This window comes from Aquarana catesbeiana, unplaced genomic scaffold, assembly GCF_042186555.1.
Source record: "Aquarana catesbeiana isolate 2022-GZ unplaced genomic scaffold, ASM4218655v1 unanchor226, whole genome shotgun sequence".
Taxonomy (NCBI): Eukaryota; Metazoa; Chordata; class Amphibia; order Anura; family Ranidae; genus Aquarana; species Aquarana catesbeiana.
The window spans coordinates 1,840,457-1,868,160 of NW_027362653.1; the positions used below are offsets into that span (position 1 = coordinate 1,840,457).

At 45.2% G+C, this 27,704-nt stretch overlaps 1 protein-coding gene and 1 pseudogene across 1 annotated transcript in view; one reads left to right on the top strand and one right to left on the bottom strand.

Moving 5' to 3' along the window:
* The window catches only part of LOC141121596 (uncharacterized), a 482,112-nt pseudogene that overhangs the window by 336,865 nt on the left and 117,543 nt on the right, over positions 1-27,704 (top strand).
* Positions 1-27,704, bottom strand: part of LOC141121614 (uncharacterized) — a 257,821-nt gene that overhangs the window by 1,924 nt on the left and 228,193 nt on the right. Inside the window, exon 10 of the mRNA XM_073611266.1 lies at positions 24,025-24,383. Within this exon, the coding sequence (XP_073467367.1) occupies positions 24,025-24,383 (359 nt within the window). The remainder of the gene's footprint in view (positions 1-24,024; positions 24,384-27,704) is intronic.

Consider the following 27,704-nt stretch of genomic DNA (forward strand, 5'->3'; position numbering starts at 1 on the left):
TCTGTGCTCCAATCAAAACATCAGATTTAAAATGTCCAGCTGGTCAAAAAATAGGTGTATAAAAAGAGAATACATATTATGTTTATACATAGCAGAGGGTAGAGGGGAGAGAGACCAGAAGTCAGGATTATGAAAGGTACAACATGCTATATAGGGTACAACAGTTAGTATATAGTATTAGAATGATGTAATGTACAACATAGAGTATGTAGCGCAGGAGTCAGGAGTATGCAATGTACACTGTAAATTATACAGTGTAATGGTCAGGACTCATAAAATTGGTATTCAGTAATCAGTGGAAGCTTAAATGTTTACGTCGGACAAGATACAGAGGCCCCACACCACTGCCTCCCATCTCCTGAGACTGCACTCAGTGACATGGGCAGAAGACCCAAGACACATGCTCTGGGGACCTAGGTTGAGCAATGCCTATAGTGAAAATGAACATTTTGCTGCCAGCTGAACCCCAGAATCTCCATAACTCCAGTCTAGATACATAAATTGTGGCTGCAGCACAGAGAAGGAAGATTATCTGAGAGAAATACAGGAATACAGGATGGGGAACACAGCTCAGGAAAGTGACCAGGGTATTACAGGCTGATATCACCCAGTCCTTGCACTACTCTGGACCAATCAGTGAGCAGTATGGGTGGAGGAATGTATTTAGTGTTAATGACCCACCTGTGCTGATCTCTGTAGGAGTGTCCTCCTCTATAAATGTCCTTGTTATTCCATCCTCCTCCATAGACTGCTGATCATCCCTCACATACGTCTCTTCTTCTTCTGCTTTAGCCCCAACTTTAGAATCTCTCAGGTCTCCACTCTGAATATATAATAAAATATCAATTGTAACAATGCAGATAATGTACAGATCCTAATGATACTATCAGTGATTGTTCCTCATCTACCTGATCACGTTTTGCGTAGTTGTGATCTTCCAGTGTGGAATCCCGGGAATACAGAGGACGGGGACATCTCTCTGGTGTGTTTCTGTAGCTGGATGACTCCACCATGCTGTTCTGGTACAGATCTTTGTGTACTTTTGTGTCCTCCTCTATAAATGTCTCCATTAGTCCATCCTCCTCCATAGGTATGTGAGGGATGATCAGCAGTTTATCTTCTTCTTCTGCTTTACCCTCAACTGTAGAATCTCTCAGGTCTCCACTCTGAATATATAATAAAAATTACATCAATAGTAACAATGCAGATAATGTACAGATCCTAATGATACTATCAGTGATTGTTCCTCATCTACCTGATGATGGTGAGGGATGGTGTGATCTTCCTGTGTGGAATCCCGGGAATACAGAGGACGGGGACATCTCTCTGGTGGGTTTTTGTTGCTGGTTGACTCCACCATGGTGTCCTGGTACAGATCTCTGTGTCCTCTTATTTTTACAGATTTCTCCATCACTCCATCCTCCTCTTTTATCTCTTTTTTAACCTCAACTTTAGAATTTCTCAGGTTTCCAGTCTGAATATAGAATAAAAATGACATCAATAGTAACAATGCAGATAATGTACAGATCCTAATGATACTATCAGTGATTGTTCCTCATCTACCTGATGATGGTGAGGGATGGTGTGATCTTCCTCTGTGGAATCCCGGGAATACAGAGGACGGGGACATCTCTCTGGTGGGTTCCCATTACTGGATCCATCTATAGGAAACACACACACTGACTGAATACATTGTTTCTATGTGTTTATCAGATGATGGGGGATCTAGGTGGACCCTCCGTACTGCTCTCTCCTTTACAATAAAGTCTCCTCTTACCCGGTGATGTGAGGGGTGGCTGATTGTCCTTCATGACGTCCTTGTAGAGATCCTTGTGTCCTTCTAAATACTCCCACTCCTCCATGGAGAAACAGACAGTGACATCCTGACACCTTATAGGAACCTGACACACACAATGATACAGTCACCATCCAGACACATCCCTTGTCTGTTACTGGATAATGTCCCAGAATTCCCAGCACCGCTCACCTCTCCTGTCAGCAGCTCCATCATCTTCTTGGTGACTTCTAGAATCTTCTGCATGTTGTGTCTCTCAGGTTTTAGGGAGTCACATGGAGGCACTGTGATGGTCATATGATCACCTGACTTCACAAGAGGAAATCTCTGTAATGGAAAACCAATAGGAATATCATGTTAGAATCCCAGAATCTTTTCCACCTCTTCGGTCAGGTCTGTGTTTTATAAATATAAAGATAAGAGTGATGTCATGTGACCTCCCAGAATCCTCCTCACCTCTCCGGTCAGGTCTGTGTTTTATTAATAGAGATAAGAGTGATGTCATGTGACCTCCCAGAATCCTCCTCACTTCTCCGGTCAGGTCTGTGTTTTATTAATAGAGATAAGAGTGATGTCATGTGATCTCCCAGAATCCTCCTCACCTCTCCAGTCAGGTCTGTGTTTTATTAATAGAGATAAGAGTGATGTCATGTGACCTCCCAGAATCCTCGTCACCTCTCCAGTCACCTCTGTGTTGTATTAATAGAGATACGAGTGATGTCATGTGACCTTCCAGACTAGTCCTCTCCTCTCTGATCAGGTCTGTGTTTTACAAATAGAGATAAGAGCAATGTCATGTGACCTCCCAGAATCCTCCTCACCTCTCCGGTCAGCAGGTAGATGATCTCCAGGGTGAGGTTTAGTATCTTCTCAGTCATGTGACTCCGGTCCTCCTCCATCCTCATTGGTGCCCTCATTTCATCTATACAGGTCTCCTTGTAGACGGATAACTTTGGGAAATGAAAGTAAGAATTATTTAGATGGAATTGGTCACACAATAATAGGATGTGGATGTAATAACTACGTGGGAACACATTTCATTTGGACTGTTTAGTGTTTGCTATATTTTCATGAACTCAAAACCCTCTTGGTATGCCAGGAATTCCCATTTCTCTGTGGGGTTTGTTTGGTTTCTGAACTGGTTTTGATTAGTATTAGATCTGCAGACAAGGAATGATAAATGCGATCCTTCCTTTGACTTGCTTGATCTGAGGCAGTGCTGTGAGGTCAATGTAGGGTCAATGAAGGGGAACCTGCTGACATTTGACCGGAATTGCTGGATAATTGCCAAAACTCCAGCTGTAAGGCTCCAATCTCCGGCAGCCTGCTGACTGACAGAAGTGATGTCACTGTCACACTTTGCAGTAAGAGAAGGGATTGGACTGGAAATCAGGAGGATGGTGCTGGTGGAGTAGAGAAATGTGGGGAAGAGTCTGTTCTCCTCCCTCCAATGGCAGCCCAGTGTGGGTAGGAGGACAGCAGGAGGTGAGGAGTTTGTTGCCAAGTATACTGTAGTATAAAGAATTAGAGCAAAACGGGACTTAAAGGTGCCCAAAACAACTACTTCATACTATATATAAAATTGAATAAAGCTACATATTTTTATTACAAATCAAGTTTAAAATATACTTTAAAAAAAAAAAATCACACAAATTTTTATGCGGTTTCTGAGCAACAGTGCAGCAGCTTCTGCTCTACATGTTTCACCGTATAGGCTTCTTCAGGAGTCTTATGAATGCTGCATATTGTTGGTACTACCAGGATGCTCAAAAAGAAACGGTGTACTAAATCAATCACGCGTCAGGCTGCCAAAGATGGAGGACCAAACCCCTGAGGTATTCGTGACCATAGGAGGGACATAAACTCTGTGCCTTAATTGGGCTTGAGTATGTTTGTCACTTGTCGTTCCCTGGGGGGGATTATGTCAGATTCCAAACTGGGTACCAAGAGGAAAAATAGGAGCAAAGGGGCCGATCATAATGAGGAGAAGGAGAAGGCCACCACACCAGTATTGGTCACAATAGGGGTCAGTACGTATCCGAGTCAAGCTGAAACTCCATACACAATCCTGCTGTGATAGGACCAATCCTGCTCCTTGACTCACTCTCTCTCTGGTGACCCGCAAGTGTTGGGATGGGGTTCCTTCATCTGTGCAGCCGCAGAAGTATACTGTAGTATCCAGGACATTGTATAGAGTGGCAGGGGGTTCCTAGTGTTCTGAATTCCAGCATCAGGCACTGCCAGAGCCTGTAATATGGGAAGGACTGTCTCCCCAGACCACTAGTTAGGCAACGCTAGACAAACAGACCTCCTCTAAGAGTGGGTGCCCAACAAGGGGTGAAGGACTGTCCTTCTTCATTCTACTTGGTGAAAGGGTCTTGTAAAAATGTCTAAACCGCGTTGTGCAATGTTATTGAAACCTAAGGCTGAATTGCTCCTTTAAATGTATTATTTTGTTTAGCAGTACGTTTTAATTATATTATTGTTTAACAAGTAAACTTGTGTTGAAATTGAAACTGGATATGAGGAACTTGCATATGTACCAGACAAAGTATCTTGGCTGACATGAAACCATAGTTTTTTTTTTTAATATATTCTAAGTGACAAAATAGTTTTGCTCAGATACAGAGATGTAAAGAATTCCAAATATATGTATCATTATAATTGGTTAATTGAATAAGGAGGTTTATAATGAAAACGTCATTTGAACATGTACTTATTGGTGGAAAATAATTAATAACACGTCTCATCCTGTGTATTTAAGATCTTGTACAAGACAAAAATAAACGAACAGTGTGTAGACCTGATCTGTGTTGGTCATTATTATTTACGCTGTTCTCTGCGCAGATCTGGGTGTGGCTAATGGAGTGATGCCGGCAAAAGGGTAATGTAATTAGACTAGTAGTGATAGGTTAAAAGGAGTATCTTAAAGCCGCGTACACACGAGCGGAATGTCCAACAGAAAAAGTCCGACGGAACCTTTTCATCGTCTATTCTGATCATGTGTATGCCTCATCAGACTTTTTATTTTTCGAAAATTCTGATAGACCTAGAAATGGAACATGTTCTAAAAATATCAGATGGAACCAATTCCTATCGGGAAAACCGCTCGTCTGTATGCTGTTCCAACGGACCACAAACGATGCATGCTCTGAAGCAAGTACAAGACGGAAGCTATTGGCTACTGGCTATTGAACTTCCTTTTTCTAGTCCCGTCGTACGTGCTGTACGTCACCGCGTTCTGGACGGTCGGACTTTGGTTTGACCGTGTGTAGGCAAGACCACTTGAATGGAATTCCGTCGGAGAAACCTTCGGAGTTTATTCCGACGGCAAAACCGGTCGTGTGTACGCGGCATAACACTTGGTATTTTCGGGAAAATTTTTTTTGACCAGTGAGATGTTAAGAAGGTGAATTTTGCCTTCATTTCCTAGATGGAGTTCTGTAAGGAGGTCTGAAAAGTGCAGGTGGGAGAAACATCATAGACCAAGACCTCGCTCTCTACGTTAGAGTCCCCCTGAGCCCTACAACCTCCTCTTCCCTCAGAACCCTGCTGCCCACCAACCCTATCAAAGGCCCAGAGTCCTTCAGCTACACTACCCCCTCATAGTCCTGCACCCCTCTGCCCTCTCAGGGGCCCCAAAGTCCTTCAGTCTCAGTACCCCCTTAGAGTTCTCAGCTCCTCTACTATCCTCAGAACCTTCCATATTTTCCTCCCTCTGACACCAATGATGGAACATATTCTTTATGGCAGGCTGGGGAATGATTTCTTCTTCCTGACCAGCAATGTAAGGGGCTCTATGCTCCATACTCCTGACCCCTTCACTCCATCATTGTGTTGGCTGCATATTGTAATGATTGCCTTTTTGCTGCCTGTTTGGTGCAATAATAGCCCTTTGTAGGCCATGTATGTTCAGGATGGCCATTGTCTTGTCTATTTATTGTCAGTGCTGTTTGTTTAAAGAAACATATTACTAGAATTCATCTCCAAAATGAAGAGAATGTTCCGGCCCCGTAAGTGGTAAAATATTCTGACCCTGAAGGGGTTTCCACACTATATATGTGTGTATCATCATCTGCTAGAGATAAAAGACGTCACAGTGACTATGGAGGAAGAGGACGGACATGACGGGGGGGGGTGTTACTGGGTGTAAATAAATCACATTACCTCCTCTACTGCCACTTCCAGCAACGTCTCCTCTCTACTTCCTCCCAATCCACCTCTCACCCGGAAGTTTCTATTTATACCTGACATCACTTCCTGTCTTCCAAAAAGACTTCCTGTTTGGGTAGAAGTGTGGAGCTCAGAGGAACTGCAGCCCCGAAAAACATCTCATAGTGTGAACATGGCCATGTGCTGTGTGTGTGTATGTATGTAATGTACACCGATCAGCCATAACATTATGACCACTGACAGGTAAAGTGAATAACTCTGATTATCTCATTACAATGGCACCTGAAAGCTGGTGGAATATATTAGGCAGCAAGTGAACATGTTCTCCCTGAAGTTGCAGTCAATCAGAAAAATATGGGCAGGTGTAAGGATTTGAGAGACTTTGACAAGGTCCAAATTGTAATGTCCAGACAACCGGGTCAGGGCAACTCCAACTGCAGCTCTTGTAGGATGCTGCCAATCTGCAGCAGTCGAGACTGACCAAAAGCGGTCCAAGGAAGGAGAACCAGTGACAGGGTCATCAGTGGAGAGCATAGGCTGGCCTGTGTAGTCCAATCCAATAGAAAAAAAGCTACTGTAGCTTAAATTTCTAAAAAAGTGAATGCTGGTTCTGATAGAAAGGTGTCAGAGCACGCAAAACATCACAGTTTCTAGTGTACGGGGCCTCGTAGCCACAGACTGGTCAGGGTGCCCATGCTGACCCATGTCCACAGACAAAAGCGACAAAAGCCCCTACAATGGGCACGTGAGCATCAGAACTGGAGTGATGGAAGAAGGTGGTCTGGTCTGATAAATCACGTTTTCTTTTACATCATGTGGGTGGCTGGGTGCGTGTGCGTCACTTACCTGGGGAAGAGATGCCACCAGGATGCACTATGGGAAGAAGGCAAGCTGGCGGAGGCAGTGTGATGCTGTATTGCCTAACAGGAAACAAAACAAAGTAACTCGGTGTCAGGGCTGGGCTCAGCCCTTCCTTCTCTGAGCTGGCCGCTCAGCTGTTGGCTAATTGCCAGCTCCCATCTCTCTCCACAGATGATTGATGATCCTGTTCGTCAGTCCTGCTTACTTAAGCCGTCCAGTCCAGAGGAGCTCTGCCTTCCCCTTGGTCATGACACAACAAACTATCTCCTGCATTCCTGTTTAAAGACTGGCTTTGCTGACATCCCTTCTGGCTCCAGATCCTGCTTGCTGTTCCACTACTTTGATACCTGACTACTGGCTTGGCTGACTATCCATTCCAGTTACTGAACTCTGGCTATGTTTTGACTACGTTTGTTCTTTTTACTTTTATTAATAAACAAGTGTGATTTAAATGTACTTCTGGCTCGGTCTGATTTCATGGTTTCTGACACACGGAAACAGATGATTAACTTTATTTCTCTGTGTTTAACAGTTCATCTCATCTACATGCAATCAGTATTACACATGGTTAATAAAGCAATACTATATAAGATCAGCAGGGCAATATGTGAGGTAGAAAAAAAATACATCACGGAAAGAGTTGCAAACAAGATCCCTGCCAATACTTTGACTGGGGAACCCAGTTGCAGCCAGGTCTAGAGTCTCGATTGGGAACAAAAGGTTCCTGGGCAGTGCATCCACTCACAGGTGAGGCTAAGGTCTGGCTGTAACGGGTAGTTTAAATAGAAAAGAGAGAATGGTTGGAAATTATGCTTGTGTAAATAAAGAGAGGCCCGGGGTCAGCCCAAAAAGACATAGCGGAGGGCCGGGCATGACAGGGGTTAAACGGGCGCAGTAACGAGGACGAGAAGGAGGAGCGTTTTGGGGGGACGGAGAGGGGGCGGAGCCTTGGAAGGGGAAGTGACGCGGCACCAAGAGGAGGCGGCCTCAGTCGAACGGAGCGAGCGGAGCAGCTTCCCGCCCTACATGTTGTGGTAATTTTTCCTGTTGAGGTTGGGGGGACTGGAGTGTCCCCGAGAAAAAGTGGTGCACTTGGTGGGGTGCAAGGTCCTTTTAGGTCATGTGGGCACTTAAAAGGTATGGTGTAGGGACCCATCTGTGGTACGGCTCCCAGTTGGTACAGGTACCTGCTAGTTGTCTCTGAGTCGGTGGTTCGCGACTGGAGGCCTTAGAAGGGACTAGCAGGTATGGTTCTGGCTTATGCCATTGGGACCTTGGGCTCCATTATTGTCAATAAAGCTGATGTTATGTTTAAAAAGGTTATTGTTATGTTAATATTTGGATATTTATATAATTTTGATTAATAAAATGGCTGCTACAGCCAATATACCCCAGCTATGTGTGGCGTTGTCATTAGAGGTAAAGGGGGGTGGGTCATTGGCATAGCAGGGAACAAGCCATGGTTAATACCATAGTCATGTAGGTATTCACGGATGGGATCAGGCACCATATGAAATGCTGGCCAGGAAATAGTCCTGCTGTGCGGGACTTTGTGAAAATCTGGATCCCCTTTTTGAAAGATGCAGAGCCTGTTAATGTTTTTTCCAGTTTACAAAAGGTACCTGTTGAGAAGGGATGTGAGTTGAGTGAGGTGGGAAGGAGAGGATGGATCTTGGTGTCTGCTTGTAGGTAAATGCATCAAGCCATGTAAAAAAACAAACAAAAAAAAAATGGTTTGATTTTAGAGCTTGAGAAGCAGATTTGTTATATTACAGAATATGGTAACAATATTGCAATGTCAGAGCCACCTATTGACTGTTAAACTAAACACCTATCAGCAGGTGGCACGTAGGCAGATGCAGTCTGCTTTCTAAACTGTAGATGGTGCTCGACCGCAGAGGTACCGCAGCCAGAGAAGAATGCATATGCAATGTGAAACTTACCTGAAAATGAAGCCTTCCAGCGGTGAGCTGTCACTGTGAAGGTACTTCCATCTTCACCCAGTCTTCCATCCGGGTTTGCGGACTCCAGCTGTGTGAGTGGCCGGAGCTACAATGATGTCACTCCCGGGCATGCATGCGGGAGCCGCCATTTATGGCACAAGACTCTAAAAGAACAGCCCGGGTGGCTGTTTCTGCAGAGTGTCAGCGCCGGTGACGTCACTGGCTGCATGTACTGTAAATATCTCCTAAACGATGCACGTTCAGGAGATATTTAGATCAAGCTAAAATTCATGCGTGGGAGTGTACTTCCACCTAAAATTAGAACGATGAGCCAAATGTTTTTTTTTCTTTTAACTCGGATAGGGTAAAGGAGAGTTATAACCCCTGTTGGTTTATTTTTCGCCATCTGTGTCCCATTGCGGAGATTTCCCTTCACTTCCTGTCCCATAGGCAAACAGGGCGTGAGAGAAAATCCCTGCAAATTAAGGGAATTTCTTGGGGAGCCCCAGGTCACCAGAACTGGTGTCCCCATTGGAAACCTTTCCCTCTATTACTTTTCTGGGGATAACCTAAAATGTAGGATTTCCTTTTACTTTCAATGATAACGGTAAATGGACAGATAGAGAGGGTGCATCTCCCTAAAAAAAGGAGGAAAGGAGAATAGGGTGTTCAAAAGTGTCCTGCCGTCTTGGTGCAGACAGTACGCAAATATCCAACGCCACTGCACTCTGTATTTGTGCTGGGAGCGAGCCGAATATACGAAAGACTCTTGATGAATTCATACGAAAACGAATTGTCAGAAAGAACGAAAATCAGAAAATTTGAAAACCAGAAAGAACGAAAATCCGTAAGAATGAAAAACGATTCAACCTATGAGTTTAACTAATCGATTACATTCAGATAATTTTGTTTTTCGTATTTTCTAACGTAATTAAATTATTAACTAATATTATAGTTTTTATTTATTATTATTTATTAATAATAAACTATTCAAATTTGCCTGTTAGTGAACGTAACGAATACGAATGCATCCGAAGTTACTAATTATCTGAAGTAACAAATGCCGCATCTAAACAAACGGAACAAATACGAATGCATCCAAAGTTATGAATGATCCGAAGTAACAAATGGCGATCATAACAAAAGATCCGATAAACGAAAAAAAAAAAAAAACTAATGAAACGAAACCAAAAAAAAAAACCCCAAATTTTTCAGTAGTGCACATCTATTTATTTTGGTTGTTCTTTGGTGGAAGTTTATGGTAGTAGCAAGATATATATATTTATTCATTTATTTTTTACTATTTTGGGTCAGTTTCTTTTGTTAATAATTAGGGGCGCGCATCTTCACTGGCCTCACGATTCGATTACGATTATCCTGTACACGATTCGATTTGATTCTGCGCTGCATCACGATTACTGCGCACGGTTTTCATCCAAAAAAATTCAAGCAGTCAGAAGACCTCCATTTTGTTTTTATTGTATCTGTTCTTAAAAAAAAAAGATAATACTACCTGCGTGTAGCAAAGTGTAAACACAGCAGACAACTTAAAGAGAAGACTGACTGACCCCAAAATACTACAAGAGAGGGTCAGAGACTGCAGACACGATACAAGAGATGGTCAAAGATGGCAGACCTACTACAGGAGATTGTTAGAGACTGCAGACATGATACAAGAGAGGGTCAGAGACTGCAGACATGATACTAGAAAGGGTCAGAGACTGCAGACATGATACACGAGAGGGTTAGAGACTGCGGACATGATACAAGAGAGGGTCAGGGACTGCGGACATGATACAAGAGAGGGTCAAAGACTGTGGACATGATACTAGAGAGGGTCGGAGACTGCGGACATGATACAAGAGAGGGTCAGAGACTGCAGACATGATACAAGAGAGGGTCAGAGACTGCGGACATGATACAAGCGAGGATCAGAGACTGCGGACATGATACAAGAGAGGGTCAGAGACTGCGGACATGATACAAGAGAGGGTCAGAGACTGCGGACATGATACAAGAGAGGGTCAGAGACTGCGGACATGATACAAGAGAGGGTCAGAGACTGCGGACATGATACAAGAGAGGGTCAGAGACTGCGGACATGATACAAGAGAGGGGCAGAGACTGCGGACATGATACAAGAGATGGACAGAGATTTTTGTAGCTACACAAGACACTGCACCTACCCTCCCATGGGTTCCTCTCACATATCCTTGCACAAAGACTACCACTGCTGGCAGCTGTTTACTTAAAGTGATGTAGGAGATCTATAACAGCTCACAACATTTGGATCCTTGCACAAAGACTACTGTTCATCTGACTATGTATGTAGTATGCTATACAGGGGTAGGTAGGTTCCCAGCACCACACAGCCAACCTTTTATCCCACTTTATGGTCACAAATTATAAGACTTTGGTGCTTTCCTTTACGTGCACAGTCCACTCTTTAAGCCACAAGAGATAAGATGGTGGTGTGCTGTCCACAGGAGACAGCCCATTCTTTATACATCAATAAGATGGTGGTTGGTTCCCAAAGTACCTGATGATGATGCCCGCAGCAGCAGCCTGTGAGGAGGACTGGCGTCTCCCACAGCAGCCTGTTGTAAAGAGGACGGAGTCAGCCTGTGCACTGCACAGTGTGAGGTGAGCCAAGGAGGAAGGCTCTGGAGAACGGGTCATGACTGATCGGGAGTTGGGGGGTCACTCGCCCCACGTGTCTCGCAACAGCCAGCTCAATACGGCGACACCCTGCGGCTGGGGATGACGTCATGGGGGCGGGAAAAGAGGCGTGGCTAACGCTCACGGCTCCTTCTGCTGCTTTCGGTTCAGTCCAGACTCAGAGGCAGGGCATAAAAGGGGCGCGGGGGTGATGTCATCAGAAAATTGATTGTGCAAGTCGTAGCATCGATGCCGCATCGTGGGTGGTCGAATCGCGATGCAGTGATGCTACGATTAATTTCAACACCTCTAATACTAATTAAAAAAAAAACACACAGGAGATATCCATTACCATTTACCACCAAATGAAAGCTCAATTTGTCCTGAAAAAAAACACAGTGTAATCCACATGGACGCACAAAGTATTTGTGATGATATGTATGGTTTTATTAACACATGTCAAAGTTGCAAAATTATGCTTAGGCATTAAAACTTGTTTTACTCTTAGACATTAAGGGGTTAAAAATATATTTTTCAATTTATTGTACAAAATCAGTATAATCTCAAAACACACATACAGTACTAAAGGCTGTATATAAAGTATAACACCCCTTCTTCAGATTATCACGTTCACTTGTCACAGTTATCCAGTCAGAAAATCTCATAGGTTCTCGAAAAGCCAAAAATATACAAATAAAGAAAATATGCATAGGTAAAAGTTTACACATAACGAACATAACGAAGGTCAGAAAATCAAACCACCCCCTATCTCCGTATAGGGTAGAGAAGAAAAAACAAAGCTGCATTTTTAATAAAGCACAGTCATAGGGGGACATTAGATGAATCAACAAAGAGGATAATGTAAAGTTAACCCTGTGGGTTAACAAATACTTTAAAGGGGTTGTAAAGGTAAAAATTTTTTCACCTTAATGCATTCTATGCATTAAGGTGAAAAAACTTCTGACAGAACCGCCGCCCCCAGCCCCCCCGTTTTACTTACCTGACGCCTCGAAAGTCAGCTTCGCGTTCCCGACATCTGTTCCTCCGCTCACCCTGGCCGCTGCAGTGGATGGATTGAAAGCAGCGCAGCCATTGGCTCGCGCTGCTGTCAATCACATCCGATGATGCGGCGCGCCGGGGGGCGGGGCCGAGTGATACAGCGAGCGGCTATAGCCGCCGGCTGTATCACGGGAGCGCGCCCGCAAGCACTCACCACCGTGCGAGGGAGCTCGCATTAAGGTGGTGAATGCTTGCGGGGAGGAGCTGAAACAGCCGCCGAGGGACCCCAGAAGACGAGGTTCGGGGCCACTCTGTGCAGAACGAGCTGCACAGTGAAGGTAAGTATAACATGTTTGTTATTTTAAAAAAAAAAAAAAAAACACCTTTACAAACGCTTTAAGCTTTGACAATAAAACCCGGAAGCCGATTGGCTATTATGCATATCTGCACCAGATTATGTCTGCACCAGTTTTAGTAAATCTCCCCCATAGTGTCTGGGGAAAACGTTGGGTCCTCTCAGGTAGCAAAGAGGCGTAGAAAAGGGACCAAAGAGCAGGGAAGGGATAAAGTGGATCAATCCAAACAATTCTAGATAATCAGAAGCACCAGTGAAAAACACCCTGCATCCTTCACAACTATAATTACATGTGCCATCTGTTATGACCCTAAAAGTACTTACTGCCAATAAGTTAGAAGTATGGCCAAGAGCAATGATTGTACTTCAAAATGACCAAGATTGAATCACCATAGATTGGGGTGGGGGGGGGGGGAGACAAGTCCCAAAACAAATGCCAGCCAGACCAGGGACCATACAACACTCACTACAGCTCTTGGGTACAACTCTGGTAAACCATGTTCTGAAAGCAAGACAGGGACTAAGTAAAGCAACCCAAACAACACAGCATCTTACAGATATTAAAACATACTCCATTCATTAGAGCCTACTACTTGCTTCATCCAGATGACAAATTCCCACAGATCAGCAGATTACAGATAATCCAAAAAGAACTGCATACAAACCACATGTTCCTCCACCTACATATAGTCCTGGAGCCTCCCAAGGACCCTCCAACTAGGGTTGCCACCTCATCCCTTTAAAACCAAACACATATTAATTACACAGGTTCTGTGGCTGATTAAGGTGGTAATTAAACTCACTTGGTGCCTTATCAGCATTAAATTAGCCCCAGAACCTGTGTAATTAATAGGTGTTTGGGTTTAAAGGACTGAGGTGGCTACTACCTCCTGCTGCATTCCTTGACCTCGCTTCTCCATCCTTGGCAATTCCCTTCTCTCTCCTGGATAGGCTAGGTCCATGCTGTCAAAATGACAATCCTGCCTAAAGTCCTCTATTTCTTTCGGACCCTGCCCATACATGTTCCTTCCTTTTTTCTACGCCTATTACAGAACAGAATCCTTCAGTTTATCTGGGCTCATAAGCGACCCAGAGTCCCCAGATCAACCCTTTACACCCATAGATTGCAGGGTGGCCTGGGAGCTCACTACTTGGTCAGGTATTATTGGGCAGCTCAGATCTCTCAACTATCCATGTTACATGCCACCTCTGTCATCCCATTGTTGGTGCTTTTGGAACTACCTAATTGTGCCCCGATTTCTTTACAAGCGTTGCTCTGGCTTCCCCATAAACTATGCCCCTTAACGCTGCACAGCCTGAAGCTGTGGGATTCAGTTTGATTTTCCGGAAACTTGATGTCTCCTTTCCTACCTCTTTTACCAGACGTGCGAGATCCCCAGGCAGGAGTACTTTCATTATCTGGATTACGCCTCTTCGTCAGCATTCCACCTTACCTTTTTGCAAGACGTTTAAGCATACTTGTCTACACTCCCCGGGTCCCCTGGTCTCATCTCGTCACTTTACGCCTCTCTTAATGGTAGATCGTCTTTATCAACCCTTTCCTATATCACACAATGGGAGCGAGATCTTGGCTTGAGTATTGAGGGGAGGACTGGAGTAAAGCTTGGACAACAAAAGCAAAATGTTCATTCAACACTGCCACCCTCGAGGCTGCTTATAAAGTGCTCCTGCGGTGGTACTGGGTCCCGGTGAGGCTTGCCCACGTTTATCCTGGAAGCAGCGATTAATGTTTTCGGAATTGTTTTCAGCGTGGGGACATCCTACATATATGGTGGTCCTGCCCACGTTTGATCGGCTTCTCGTCCAGAGTCTTTGGCCTATTGTAGACTTTATTCCATGTGACAGTCCAAAAGGATGCCCGGCTGGCTCTCTTGCATTGCCCTATACCAGGCCTCTTTGCACCCCAGCAGAAATTGGCCTCATACCTTTTTATTTTTGCCAAGGGGACCATCCCCCATGCCTGGAAGACCTCAGCTGTTACCTTCCAGGTGGTGAAAATCAGAATGACCGCTCTGATGGTTAATGAGCAGATGTCCAGTATATTGAGGGACTCACATGCAAATTTCTTGAAAATCTGGGAACCGTGGATAAGTTATTCTTTCCCCTCCCTGCCCCCGAATAGCTATGGTCGACTTTAAAGCTTGCTTGCATGGATCCCACGTCCGTGGTGCTCACCCTCTCCTGGGGCGCTCTCCTTTTCTCATTTCTTTCTGTTTCCTTTCTTCTCTTTCTATGTTTCCTCTTTCTTTCTCCTTTTCCCCGTTTCTCCTTTCATTCTTGATATGAAGGCTAACAATACAGATTGCTGTTCTCCAAGGAGTAGAGTATTATAGCCTGTAATATCTACCCTAACTTGGTCCTCTATGGTCCTAGTAACAGTTTTCTTGTTATGTTGTGCATTACATGTTCATACGCTGTTTCTACACATGCTTGTCTGAAGATGCCCCTGCGTGGGCAAACCATGGCAGCTATGATTCTTGAAACTTTAATAAAAATATTGAAACAGAAAGGGGTGAGGTGGCAACCCTACCTCCAATGCTCAATCCAAGGGTTCCCATCAATGTAAAAAAAGGCATCCATCTATAGTGGGTGGTGAGGGTCCTCTCCCTATTGGATAAAAAAGACCAGATCGCCGCAAAAGCTAAACGACAACAACAAGAAACTATTAATTCCCTTTTAAATACAATTAAATCTCTAGAGAAAACCCACAAATTGACGCATGCCCTATCTACCCTCCAAAACTTAACACACGCACGTACCCAGTTGTTGGAGGAATTAAACAGAGGTGTCAAAAGAAGATACATTCTTGGCCAGAGAGTTTTCTATGAGCAGGGCAACAAATGTGGCCGACTCTTGGCCCGGTCGATACAAAATTCTAAAAGCTCATCCGTAATTCATCACATCCGAGGCCCTGGGGGAACTCTCCGGACCAAGAATGAAGAAATAGCCAAGGAATTTGAGAAATTTTACTCTGGCCTTTATAACCTGCAGACCGACCACTTGACTCAAACCACACCTGAAACACGATCTAAGCATATCAAAGACTTCTTTTCCCAGTACAGCCCGAAACCAATCACCTCCCAACAGTTTCTTGACCTTGAGAATCGCATTTCTGCGATAGAACTGGAGACGGCTTTGAAGCAAACGAAAGCAGGCAAAAGCCCAGGCCCCGATGGCTTTACTCTTCAGTACTATCAAGCCTTCGCTGATACCCTTACGCCCAACCTTTTAGAGACCTTTAACGCTTTTTCAGACCCCCAGACTAGACCACAGGGAATGCTGGCGGCTCACATAACGGTAATACCTAAGGAGGGAAAGGACCCAGAATTGGTCGCAAATTACAGACCGATATCACTTTTAAATGTCGATATTAAACTATACGCAAAAATCCTGGCCAACAGATTATCACCCCTTATTCCCAATCTCATTTCTCTGGACCAGGTGGGATTTGTCCCTGGTAGAGAAGCAAGAGATAATACCATCCGCACGCTGAATCTACATCACTGGCTCACAACTTCTAAGACCCAGGGATTTCTCCTTTCATTAGACGCTGAGAAGGCATTTGACAGGGTGGCCTGGGACTATATGCGGGAGGTCCTACTAGCTATTGGGCTGGGAAGCCGTATGCTATCATATGTAATGGCCCTATACTCCAGTCCCTCTGCAGCTGTGAGGGTTAATGGCCACCTGTCGAATGCCTTCCCTATCAGCAACGGCACGCGCCAGGGATGCCCCCTCTCCCCTTTAATTTATATTTTGACTTTAGAGCCCCTCCTCAACAGATTGAGAGATAATCCAAACATACAAGGGATAACAGTGAAGGAGAGGGAGTATAAGGTAGCAGCGTTTGCCGACGACATTCTCCTATCCCTAAAAATGCCCCGCATCTCCCTACCGAACCTCCTCGAAGACTTACAGTCATTTGGGAAAATTTCTAACCTAAAAATTAATTATTCCAAGTCCCATGCTCTAAATATCACGCTCCCTTCCCAGGAAATGACCCATTGCCAAGATATGTTCCCCTTTAGATGGGATAGGAATGTGATCACATATCTGGGCATCCAAATTCCTGCCCGGTTATCTGATCTCTATCTCATTAACCATCATCCGGCAATTATGCAGATCCAAAAACTTTTAAAGGAGTGGTCAGGACTAAATGTTTCATGGTTTGGTCGCTCTGCCCTGATCAAGATGATCATCTTACCTCGCCTACTTTACTTAATGCAAGCAGTTCCGATCTCTTTATCGACATCCTTTTTCGCGACCTATCGGAAGGCTTGCTCTGTCTTTCTTTGGAGAAACTCTCCTCCTCGGATCAAATACACACGCCTCACGCTGTCCAAATCAAAGGGAGGGATAGGATTGCCTGATTTATATAAGTACTACGTGGTTTGCCATCTCACAAGAATCGCAGATTGGAATATCCATGCCTCCCTTAAGTCATGGGTATTCCTTGAAGGTGCTTTTGTTGATGGGCCGCTACATCTTCTTCCTTGGCTCCCCTCCAAAAACTGGTTGCACCCTATCCTGACTCACCCATTAATTTACCCATCTCTTGTAGCTCATAAGAAATCTTTGCTGAGTGGCAACTCCACTTCTTCACCAAGCCCTCTAACGACCCTTAGAGGAAACCCAGAATTTCCACCGGGGATATCTAACATCTTTCTCAAACAGGAATGGCCCTTTGAGGATGTGTTGGCTCAACAGTTTTTCTCCAGTGGGAAACCAATCTCCCTAGAAAAACTGAGGTCGCTTTCTAAAACTTCCTCTTTCTCCTTTTGGACTTATAGACAGATCAGACACTTTCTGGAGACTCAGGCCCCTTTAACAAAATGGACAAGACACCTCACGCCATTCGAGACCTTATGCCAACGCAAAATACCGCAGAGACACTTAATTTCTCTCCTACACACCCTGATATCAGAAACACCTACCGAGACCCCGACCCCATCACAAGCGTCTTGGGCCAGAGACCTAAACACTCCACTGACTACGGAAGACTGGAACGCTATTCATGACTACACACATAAAGGGTCGCTAAACGTAGCTATCCAAGAAAATTGTTATAAAGTGATCACTAGATGGTATAGAACCCCCTCGCGTCTACACAAATTCTCTCCTGCCATCCCTAACACTTGTTGGAGGTGTGGTGCGGGGATAGGTACTATGCTGCATGTGTGGTGGAGTTGTGAGATCCTCCAACCATTTTGGAGGGAGGTTCACGATATCATCACACACGTCACAACATATAATCTAGACTTTACCCCAGCCCAATTTCTCCTACATCATACCTCTCTTTCCAGAAGGGACTATTTTAAATCCCTTGCCATGCACATGGTCAACGCAGCCAAACTTTGTATACCCAAACTGTGGCAGTCCACCCGCGCCCCAACGATCAGGGAATGGCTCACAAAAATCTCAAATATTAAAGAGATGGAGGAACTGATCCATATTGCACAAGATAGAGTTCATAAATTCTCTATGCTTTGGGCATGCTGGTCACATTTCACTACCACCGAGAGATACCGTCAATACACTTCGCGGAGTGATTAGACGCCCTTTGCTCTGGTTGAGGGGGCATCGGGGGGTGGGGCTGGGGGGGGGGGCGAGCGTGGGTCCACTCATGTTTCCTTCTGATATCCCCCCCTTTTTATTTTTTGTGCTTACCCCCTACAGACTCCCCTCTTTATCTTATCTTCCACCCCGTTTCTCTTTACCCCTAGTCCTCTTATCTGTCTGTACTTTTCTTTATCTATTCTTTTTGTCCTTTTCTGATGCTAGGCATATTCTCCCATAAGATGCTAAACGAACATACACAATTTATCCTACGTGAGGGTACCCTCCTTTAGATACCTGGTTAGCTTTATTGCGATGTATATAGCATTATTTGTTGGTCGAGAATGAACCATTTATCTGTCCCCTCATTTGGTTGGTGCCCAGAGGGGGAGGGGGGGGGAGGTGAAAATATGAGAAAGAGATCCTCTGCCCCCCACACACTACTGGTATTTTACAAGTTCAGTTCTTGTTCACTGTGTCTCAGAATGCTCCCCTAAGCATCTTTAAAGAGTACCAATTTGATGTTATAGAAATGTATTTTGTTATAAAAAGTATGTATCAGACTTGTTCTGTTTATGTATGTCTTTAAACTGAATAAAATCTTTATGGAATAAAAAAAAAAAAAAAGACCAGATCACTCCTTCCAGTTACTTGTGAGCTACTCATTGCTAAAAAAGGGAAACACTGGCTTCTCCATCGGCCGTACTGTCCCACACAATCAAAGATGGCTGCCACGCCAGAAGTGACATAATTAGGTCCCAGTGGAAGCTACGTCAAAGCTTCACTTCCGATATTGCAAGACCAGGGGCACAACATGGAAAATGGGCATTTTTTCCTCCCTCAGGACACACACAGCATTTTCAGCTTTTTTTCCTTTAGCTCAAACATCAGTCTAGGGAATTCTTTTTGGGGTTTTATTGGAACAGTAACTAGCGATGGGGAGCATGGTATACCCCAGAACTGTATAGATGTACAGCTTGAGGTCTGTTTGGCTTCTGGCTGCTAAGTGCAAATTTCAGGCTGTATTGCACGACCTCTGTCTGCATTGCAATCTCCTGGCTGTAAAGCACAACTCCGAGCTGTACTGCTGGGCAAACTCCTCCTCTGCAAAGGGGGGTCAATTACAAGGCAGAAAGGATCACTATGGCACATGGAAAGCAGGAATGAAGTATCACTATGGTATTTGGAAGGCAGGAAGTATCACTATGGCACATGGAAGGCAGGAAGGATCAATATGCACATGGAATGCAGGAATGATCACTATGCCACATGGAAGGTAGGAAGGATCACTGTGGCACATGGAAGAGAGGAAGAATCACTATGGTACATGGAAGGCAGGAAGAAAGGACCAATCTGATGCATGGAAGGCAGGAAGGATCACTATATTCATGTGGAAGGAAGGGTTAGATCAAAGGAAAAGAGAGAAGGGAGAGTTCACTCACCTGAGGCTGGCTGGTCTCCAGAGGCTCAGAAAGTGACATCAGGAGCACTGCTTTAAAATTCCCGCCCACACAACCCCTTCACAGGCACAGTATTGGCTGTAGCATTGAAAGGATCATTAAGGTATATGGAAGAAAGGACAGATCACTATGGTACATGGAAGGCAGGAAGAAAGGATCACTATGGTACATGGAAGACAGGAAGAAACACTATGGTATATGAAAGAAACGAAGGAGGGATCACTGTGGTACATGGAAGAATGGAAGGAGGATCACTGTTGTACATGGGAGGCAGGAAGGATCACTATGGCACATGGAAGGCAGGAAGGATCACTATGGCACATGGAAGGATCACTATAGTACATGGAAGGCAGGAAGGATCACTTTGGCACATATAAAGCAGGAAGGATCACTGTGGTACATGTAATGCAGGAAGTTTCACTATGGCACATGGAAGGCGGGAAGGATTACTATGGCACATGGAAGGCAGGAAGTAGCACTATGGCACATGGAAGGCAGGAAGAATCACTATGGTACATGAAAGGCAGGAAGGAAGGACCACTATATCATGTGGAAGGAAGGATTAGATGGAAGGGAGAGTTCTCTCACCTGAGGCTGGTTGGTCTCCAGAGGCTCAGGAAGTGACGACAGGAGCACTGCTTTAAAATTCTCCCCCACACAACCCCTTCACAGGCACAGTATTGGCTGCACGTCGGGGTTGTGGGCGGACACAGGGGGACATGTGGAGGAGGTGGAGCAGACCTAGCCTCCCTCCTCTTTATTTAATATGGGATGTAGATCAGGCAGGTGGGCGTGGAGGTAGGGGAACTGTGCTGGCTGGGCACTGAGTTTGTCAGTCTCAGCCATACCAGGTACAGTGCGGCGCACACCTGGCAGGTGGATTAGTGGAGTCAAGTTCTGGAACTTGTTCTGGCACTGGGCTCTGCTGCGGGATTCAGTCCAGATTCATGGGACACCGGAATTTACTTGAAATCCTGGAACAGTCCAGGCAAATCCAGGATGATTGGGAGGTATGACAGTACTATGTACGGACCTGGCAGCGAAAGGGTTTTTAAAGGATATGTCACGGTCATTTGCCTCTATATAAGGGATAATGGAGAGGGCAGGTTTCTTCAGCACCCTTGGGCACCTGGCCAGCGTTTAGAGCCCTTTCACACCGGGCTGCCCGCAACGTCAGCGGTAAAACACCTCTATTTTTAGCGGCGTTTTTCCGTCGGATTAGTGGTGCATTTCGGCCGCTAGCGGGGTGCTTTTACCCCCTGCTAGCGGCCGAGAAAGGGTTAAAACCGCCCGCAATGCACCGCAATAGCAGCGTTTTGCCGGCGGTATCCCAGTGCTGCCCCATTGATTTCAATGGGGAGCAGTGGTGGAGGAGCAGTAAACACACCGCTCCTTCACCGCTCCAAAGAAGCTGCTGACAGGACTTTTCCTGACGTCCTGCCAGCGCAGCGCTCCGGTGTGAAAGCCCTCGGGCTTTCACACTGCAGACAATGCTGCAGCTGTTTGAGGGCGGATTGCAGGCGCTATTTTTAACGCTATAGCGCCTGCAAAATGCCCTCGGTGTGAAAGGGGTCTAAGTGTGTGCAACAGAGCCATCACGGATTGGGTAACTGTCAACACTTTTGATAAATAGACACCAGGTGCCATGACAGCAAAGTATTAAGAGGTGGATTGTGAGACCTGTAAGTGGATGCACTGTGCAGGACCCTTTGTTCCTGATAGAGACACCTGAGGGCATGGATGTTGTTTGCAACTCTTTGGGTGATGTATTGTCTTCCTCCCCACCTATTGCCCTGCTGATGGTATGTAGTTTTGCTATATTAACCATATGTAATACTGTTTAATTAATTGCATGTAGATGAGATGAACTGTCAATCATAGGGAAAGAAAGGCAATCGCCGGTTTCATTATGGCTGGACAAATGCATGTCACATTTGTCCAAAAAATGTTAATAATAGATCTCTGTTTGTGAAAGCTTACACCACAAAATGTACTCAGCCAAAAAACAGTAAAATACTTCATTTTATTTAAATACGTCTTTCCATTTAATAAAAAAAAAAAAAAGAAAATATCTAAACAAATTAAAATAAATAGAGAGGGTGGGGGTGAGAGAGAGAGGGGAGAGAGAGAGGGAGAGAGGTAAGAGAGAGAGAGAGAGAGGGTGTGAGAGAGAGAGATGGGGGAGAGAGAGATGGGGGAGAGAGAGAGAGAGAGATGGGGGAGAGAGAGAGAGGTAGGGTAAGAGAGGGGAATGAGAGAGAAAAAGGGAGGGGGGGTGAGAGTATTAGAAAGGATGAGTGAGAGAGAAGGGGGATGAGCGAGAGAGGGTTAGAGAGTGATAGAGAGGGGGTGGGGGGGTGAAAGAGAGAGGGGGTGAGAAAAGAGGAAGGATGAGAGAGAGGGGGTATGATAGAAAGGGGGTGAGAGTGGGGGGGCAGGGGAGAGAGAGGGGGTGGGGGTTAGAGATAGAGAGAGTGGACAAGAGAGAGGAAGGGTAAGAGGGGTGAGAGAGAAAGGTGGAGAGTGAGAGAAAAAAGGATGAGAGAGGGGGGATAAGAGCAAGAGAGGGGGTTCTGGAGAGAGAGTGAGGGCAAGAGAGAGGGGCAAGAGATAGAGGGGTGAAAGGAAGGGTGAAAGTGAGAGAGAGGGGGTGAGAAAAAGGGGGGATAAGTGTGAGAGGAAGGGAGAGAGAGAGAGAGAGAGAGAGAGAGAGAGAGAGAGAGAGAGAGAGAGAGAGAGAGAGAGAGAGAGAGAGAGCGCCTTTGGGTAGTTTTAGTAGGGTATTAATGTGGTGCGCATAGCGAACTGTGGGCGGAGCCACATTGCGGCAAGAGAGGGAGGGGCTGCCTTGCACGCAATGCGTGAGAACGTGCGGGCTCTGTCACATCTGCATGATCCAGCCTTGGGTGTGATAGTGATTACGGATATTGACTGGCAGAAATGGTCTGGTGATATTGTACTGCTTTGGTGGTAATCAGAGACAATGGATGGCGACACCGACATACAATGATATCAGAGCAGTCAGCCTTTGTACATGGTCACCACCACAGCAGTACAATGTCACTATAGTGAACACTACACTTTCTCTGGTGACAGTATGTAAAAAGTTATTTTCTCTATATTTTTATTTTCTCTTTTTTTTTTTTTTTTTACACACTGGGCTCAATTCACAAAAGCAGATTGCATGTGGTATTTATGTGTCCGGACAAGTTTTCCCCTAAATACCACATGCAATATGGACCCTTCCCTGCCTCTGCTAATCTCTGCATCTTTATCCACCTCCTCACAGTACACCTGTGCAGTCCAAATCCCCCTGCTAACTTCTGCACCCCCAAATCCCCTAATCGCTGCTTTACTCCAAATACCTATGCTCATCTTTGCACCCCAGCCCCCCCCATGCAAATTCCATCATTGGCCATGTTTGCCTTTTAAACTCTAATCCCTTCTCTGTTTACCTCTGGCCACCCCATCCATCTGCTCACCTTTGCAGTACAGGCTGATGGCAGGCTCAGTGACTGTGGCAGGCAGGGTATGTTTACATCCCCAATGTCAGCAGAATTCAGCAGAGGTGATGGTGGATCAGGGTTTAGGAAGTTTGACAACGATGAATGCTCTAACAATTGACATATCAATGCTGCCAGCATTTTACATTTCAATGCAGAATTAGTGACTCACACCACTGGGTTGGGCCTATCTTAAGGAAGGGGCCTGGAGCTGCAGCTCCAATAGCCCTTATGTTAATTCAGCCCTGTGTATATCAGGGTGTGTTTTTTTTCCCCACATGAGAGCTATAAATGTCCAGCAACATTCATATAGAAGACATTTTCCACACTCAAGGCACTAATACAGGTCGAGGGTTGTGTGGGATCCCTGATGTAAATGAAGACAGGACTTCACTGAGTAACATTTCTCTCACTCAGGACAGGAACGTGACTTCTCCCCTTGTACAATGTCTGATGCCTGGAAAGATTGAACATTTTTGAAAAACATTTCCCACACTCGGGACAGGAATAAGGCTTTTCCCCTGTGTGAGACCTCTTATGCATGCTAAGTATTGATTTTTGTATAAAACATTTCCCACACTCAGAACAGGAATATGGCTTCTCCCCTGTGTGAGATCTCTGATGTATAATAAGACTGGACTTATATAGAAAACATTTCCCACACTCAGGACAAGAAAACAGCCTTTTCCCTGCGTGAGACCCCTGATGTTGGACAAGCTCTGATTTTTGTAGAAAACATTTTGCACACTCAGGACAAGAATATGGATTTGCCGCCGTGTGAGATCTCTGATGATAATAAAGACTGGACTTCTCTGAAAAACATTTCCCGCACTCAGGGCAGGAAAATGGCTTCTCACCCGTGTGAGATCTCTGATGTGAGACAAGTTCTGATTTTAGTACAAAACTTTTCCTGCACTCAGAACAGGAATATGGCTTTTCCCCCGTGTGATACCTCTGATGTGTGACAAGACTTGATTTCTGTCCAAAACATTTCCCGCATTCAGGACAGGAAAACGGCTTCTCCCCCGTGTGAGATCTCTGATGGATGTAGAGTCTGGACTTATGTGGAAAACATTTGCCGCACTCACCACAGGAATACACCACTTTCCCTGTGTGAGTTCTTTTATGCACATTAAGGCCGGATTTAGAACGGCAACACTTCCCGCACTCAGTACAGGGAAACCTCTTCTCTGTTGGAAGGACGGCACCATCCCTCACAGTCTGAGGTTCCTCAGGATAAGAGGAATACGATGGTCCATCTACACTGTGTGGTACCGGATGGACATTTGAGGTAGCCGGGTTTTCTCCTGGACTATACTGTGTGATGTCCTCATCTTCTACTTTACAGTCTGGAGACAAAGTGAGACAATCCTCTGAGGTTTTCCTCATCTCCCGTCCATCTACTAAAATAGAAATAAAAAGATTACTACTAGACATGAGCTGATTGGTTCCCCTAAACCAGGACTCCGCCCACATCAGGCAGCTTTGTCTCTGAGGATCTTACAATTCCACCCTCAAGGTAACTAGTAAATGGGTCCTCTGATCTCCTACCAGTTCATTTCTTTATTCATGGACCTTAGTCAGAGAGTGAGGAAACAACGAGAACTGTCTTTTATAGAAGTTACAGTGATGAGTGGCTTATAGGACGAGTGTCCCCACCCCCTCCATCACTCATTGCCATCTTCCCAACACAAGAAGTACTGCAATTCCTTATTTAGTCCATGATTTAGTCATGAACTAAATGAGCCCCACCAGAGGTCAGAGAGTGAGGATGGGGGAGAACAACCAAGATGAAGACTGGACTGATCCTGAAGTCACCATCATTAATTATTATTGACTCCTCCCTCATTATCACTTTCTGTTTAAGGCTCCAAAGTTTGAGGATGTTATCCCATTTATATGAACATGTAGAAGTCTGTGCTCCAATTAAATCATCAGATATAAAATGCCCAGCTTGTAGAAAATGGGTGTAACAAAAGAGAATAAATATTATGTTTCTATATAGCAGTGGGTAGAGGGGAGAGAGCAGAAGTCGGGACTATAATGTACAACATATTGTATAAGATACAACAGTTAGGACTATATATTATTAGAATTATGTAATGTACAACATGGAGTATATAGTGCAGGGGTCAGGAGTATGTAACGGACAACTTATTGTACAAGGCACTATACTGTAGTTAGAACTACATTATATTACCAAGTATTGGGACACCTGCCTTTACACACACATGAACTTTATTGGCATCCCAGTCTTAGTCTGTAGGGTTCATTATCGAGTTGGCCCACCCTTTGCAGTTATAACAGCTTCAACTCTTCTGGGAAGGCCGTCCACAAGGTTTAGGGGTGTGTCTATGGGAATGTTTGACCATTCTTCCAGAAGCGCATTTGTGAGGTCAGGCACTGATGTTGGACGAGAAGGCCTGGCTCGCAGTCTGCGCTCTAATTCATCCCAAAGGTGTTCTATCGGGTTGAGGTGAGGACTGAGCAGAGACTGCGAGCTAGGTCTTCTTGTCCAACATCAGTGCCTGACCTCACAAATGCACTTCTGGAAGAATGGTCAAACATTCCCATAGACACACTCCTAAACCTTGTGGACAGCCTTCCCAGAAGAGTTGAAGCTGCTATACCTGCAAAGGGTGGGCCAACTCAATGTTGAACCCAACAGAGTAAGACTGGGATGCCATTAAAGTTCATGTGCGTGTAAAGGCAGGTGTCCCAATACTTCTGGTAATATGGTGTATATATTATCAGGAATATGCAATATACATGTAGCACCCTGCCCTAGGCTGGATACATTTCATTTTTGCCTTTGCTGTACTCAGCTACTTTCTAGGTCTGGTCAGGTTTCCCTGAGCCTGGTGGTTGATTCCTCTTGCTTGCCTCCGGAAGAAGCTTCCAAAAATAGATTAGAAGTGCCAGTTGGTTATAGACATCCATATGACCTCAGCCAGTGCTTGGGAGGGGGTTCCCAGAAGGTGGCTGGGGAGAAGATACAGTACATTTTTGGGAAGGGTTTTCAGAGCTCTCTGTCTTGGGTCTTCTGTCCTGGGAGGTGGCCTGTGTGTTACTGAAGAGCTGTTGCTGTCAGGCCTCAGCATGTGTTTGGCTGAGGGCCTGAAAGAACCTGGACTTAAAGATCCTTGCTGGAGCACACTACTTCAGGAAGCTGAACTGGAGGAGGACCCCTTTCACTTAAAAGTGTCTTAGGGAGGCTGGTTGGGGCGCTATCACTGAACATTGGCTAGAACTTTTGCCTAGAGCTCCAGGGGTGCCTCTGTGTTGAGGATTAGATGTCATAAGTTGCTACAAGGACTTTGACTACTCATACAGAGTCTCAGAGTAGCTGGCTCTCCCCTCCACCTCTAGCAATACTTAGGGCTGCAATTGAGGAATCCTCATGTACCTGCTTGTGTTTTGGAGTGTCCTGCACCCTCAAAAACGTAAAAAAGACCCTGAGACTGAGCTAGCGTTTGTCGGTGTTATCTGGAACTGGTACCTGGGCTGCCAGCCTATAAACAGGTAAAAGAAGAGAGCCATAGATTTCTAGCGGCCCCTGTAGGTAACCCTGGTAAAATTTGCTCTGTCAGAGATCTTGCTACACCCAGGCATTGTGCAGAAGACCCAGGTGCCTAAGTCGAGTAACTTCTTTGGTGAAAAATAGGATTTTTTCGTCATACTTGTAAAATTTTTCTTTGAGTATATCACGGGACACAGTGTTAGGCTAATATTCTACTTCAGCTCCAGGTGAATGGACACTGGTAGACCAAAATTCTTTAGACAGGAAGTGATACCCTATATAACCCCTCCCATACAGGAAGTACTTCAGTTTTGTAGCAAGCACTTAATCCTCAAAAAGAGGGGAGGGACCTCTGTGCCCAATGATGTACTCAAAGAAATGGATTTTACAGGTAAGTATGACGAAAAAATCCTATTTTCTTTATCATACATCACGGGACACAGAGTTAGGCTAATATTCATTACCTACTGGGACGTCTTGAGGGGGAGGCAGACACCCTGCAAAACAATAGCCATCAGACCTATACGGCAGCCCGCAGTACACTGTGGCCGAAAGCCGAATCCTTGGCTGCTCGAGCATCCACCTGATAACATTTTGTGAACGTATGCACTGAAGACCAGGTAGAAGCCTTACAAATCTGAACCACAGATACCTGATGGCGAAAAGCCCAGGAGGTTCCTACAACCCTGGTAGAATAGGCTCTCACCTTAAAGGGAGAAGCCGTACGTTTCAGACCATAGGCCTGAATGACCAACTGGCGGACCCAATTGGCAATGGAAGCTTTGGAAGCTGCCTGCTCCTTCTTGGGTCCTTCTGGTAAAACAAAAAAAAGGAGTCTGATCCTCGGATCTCTGCAGATC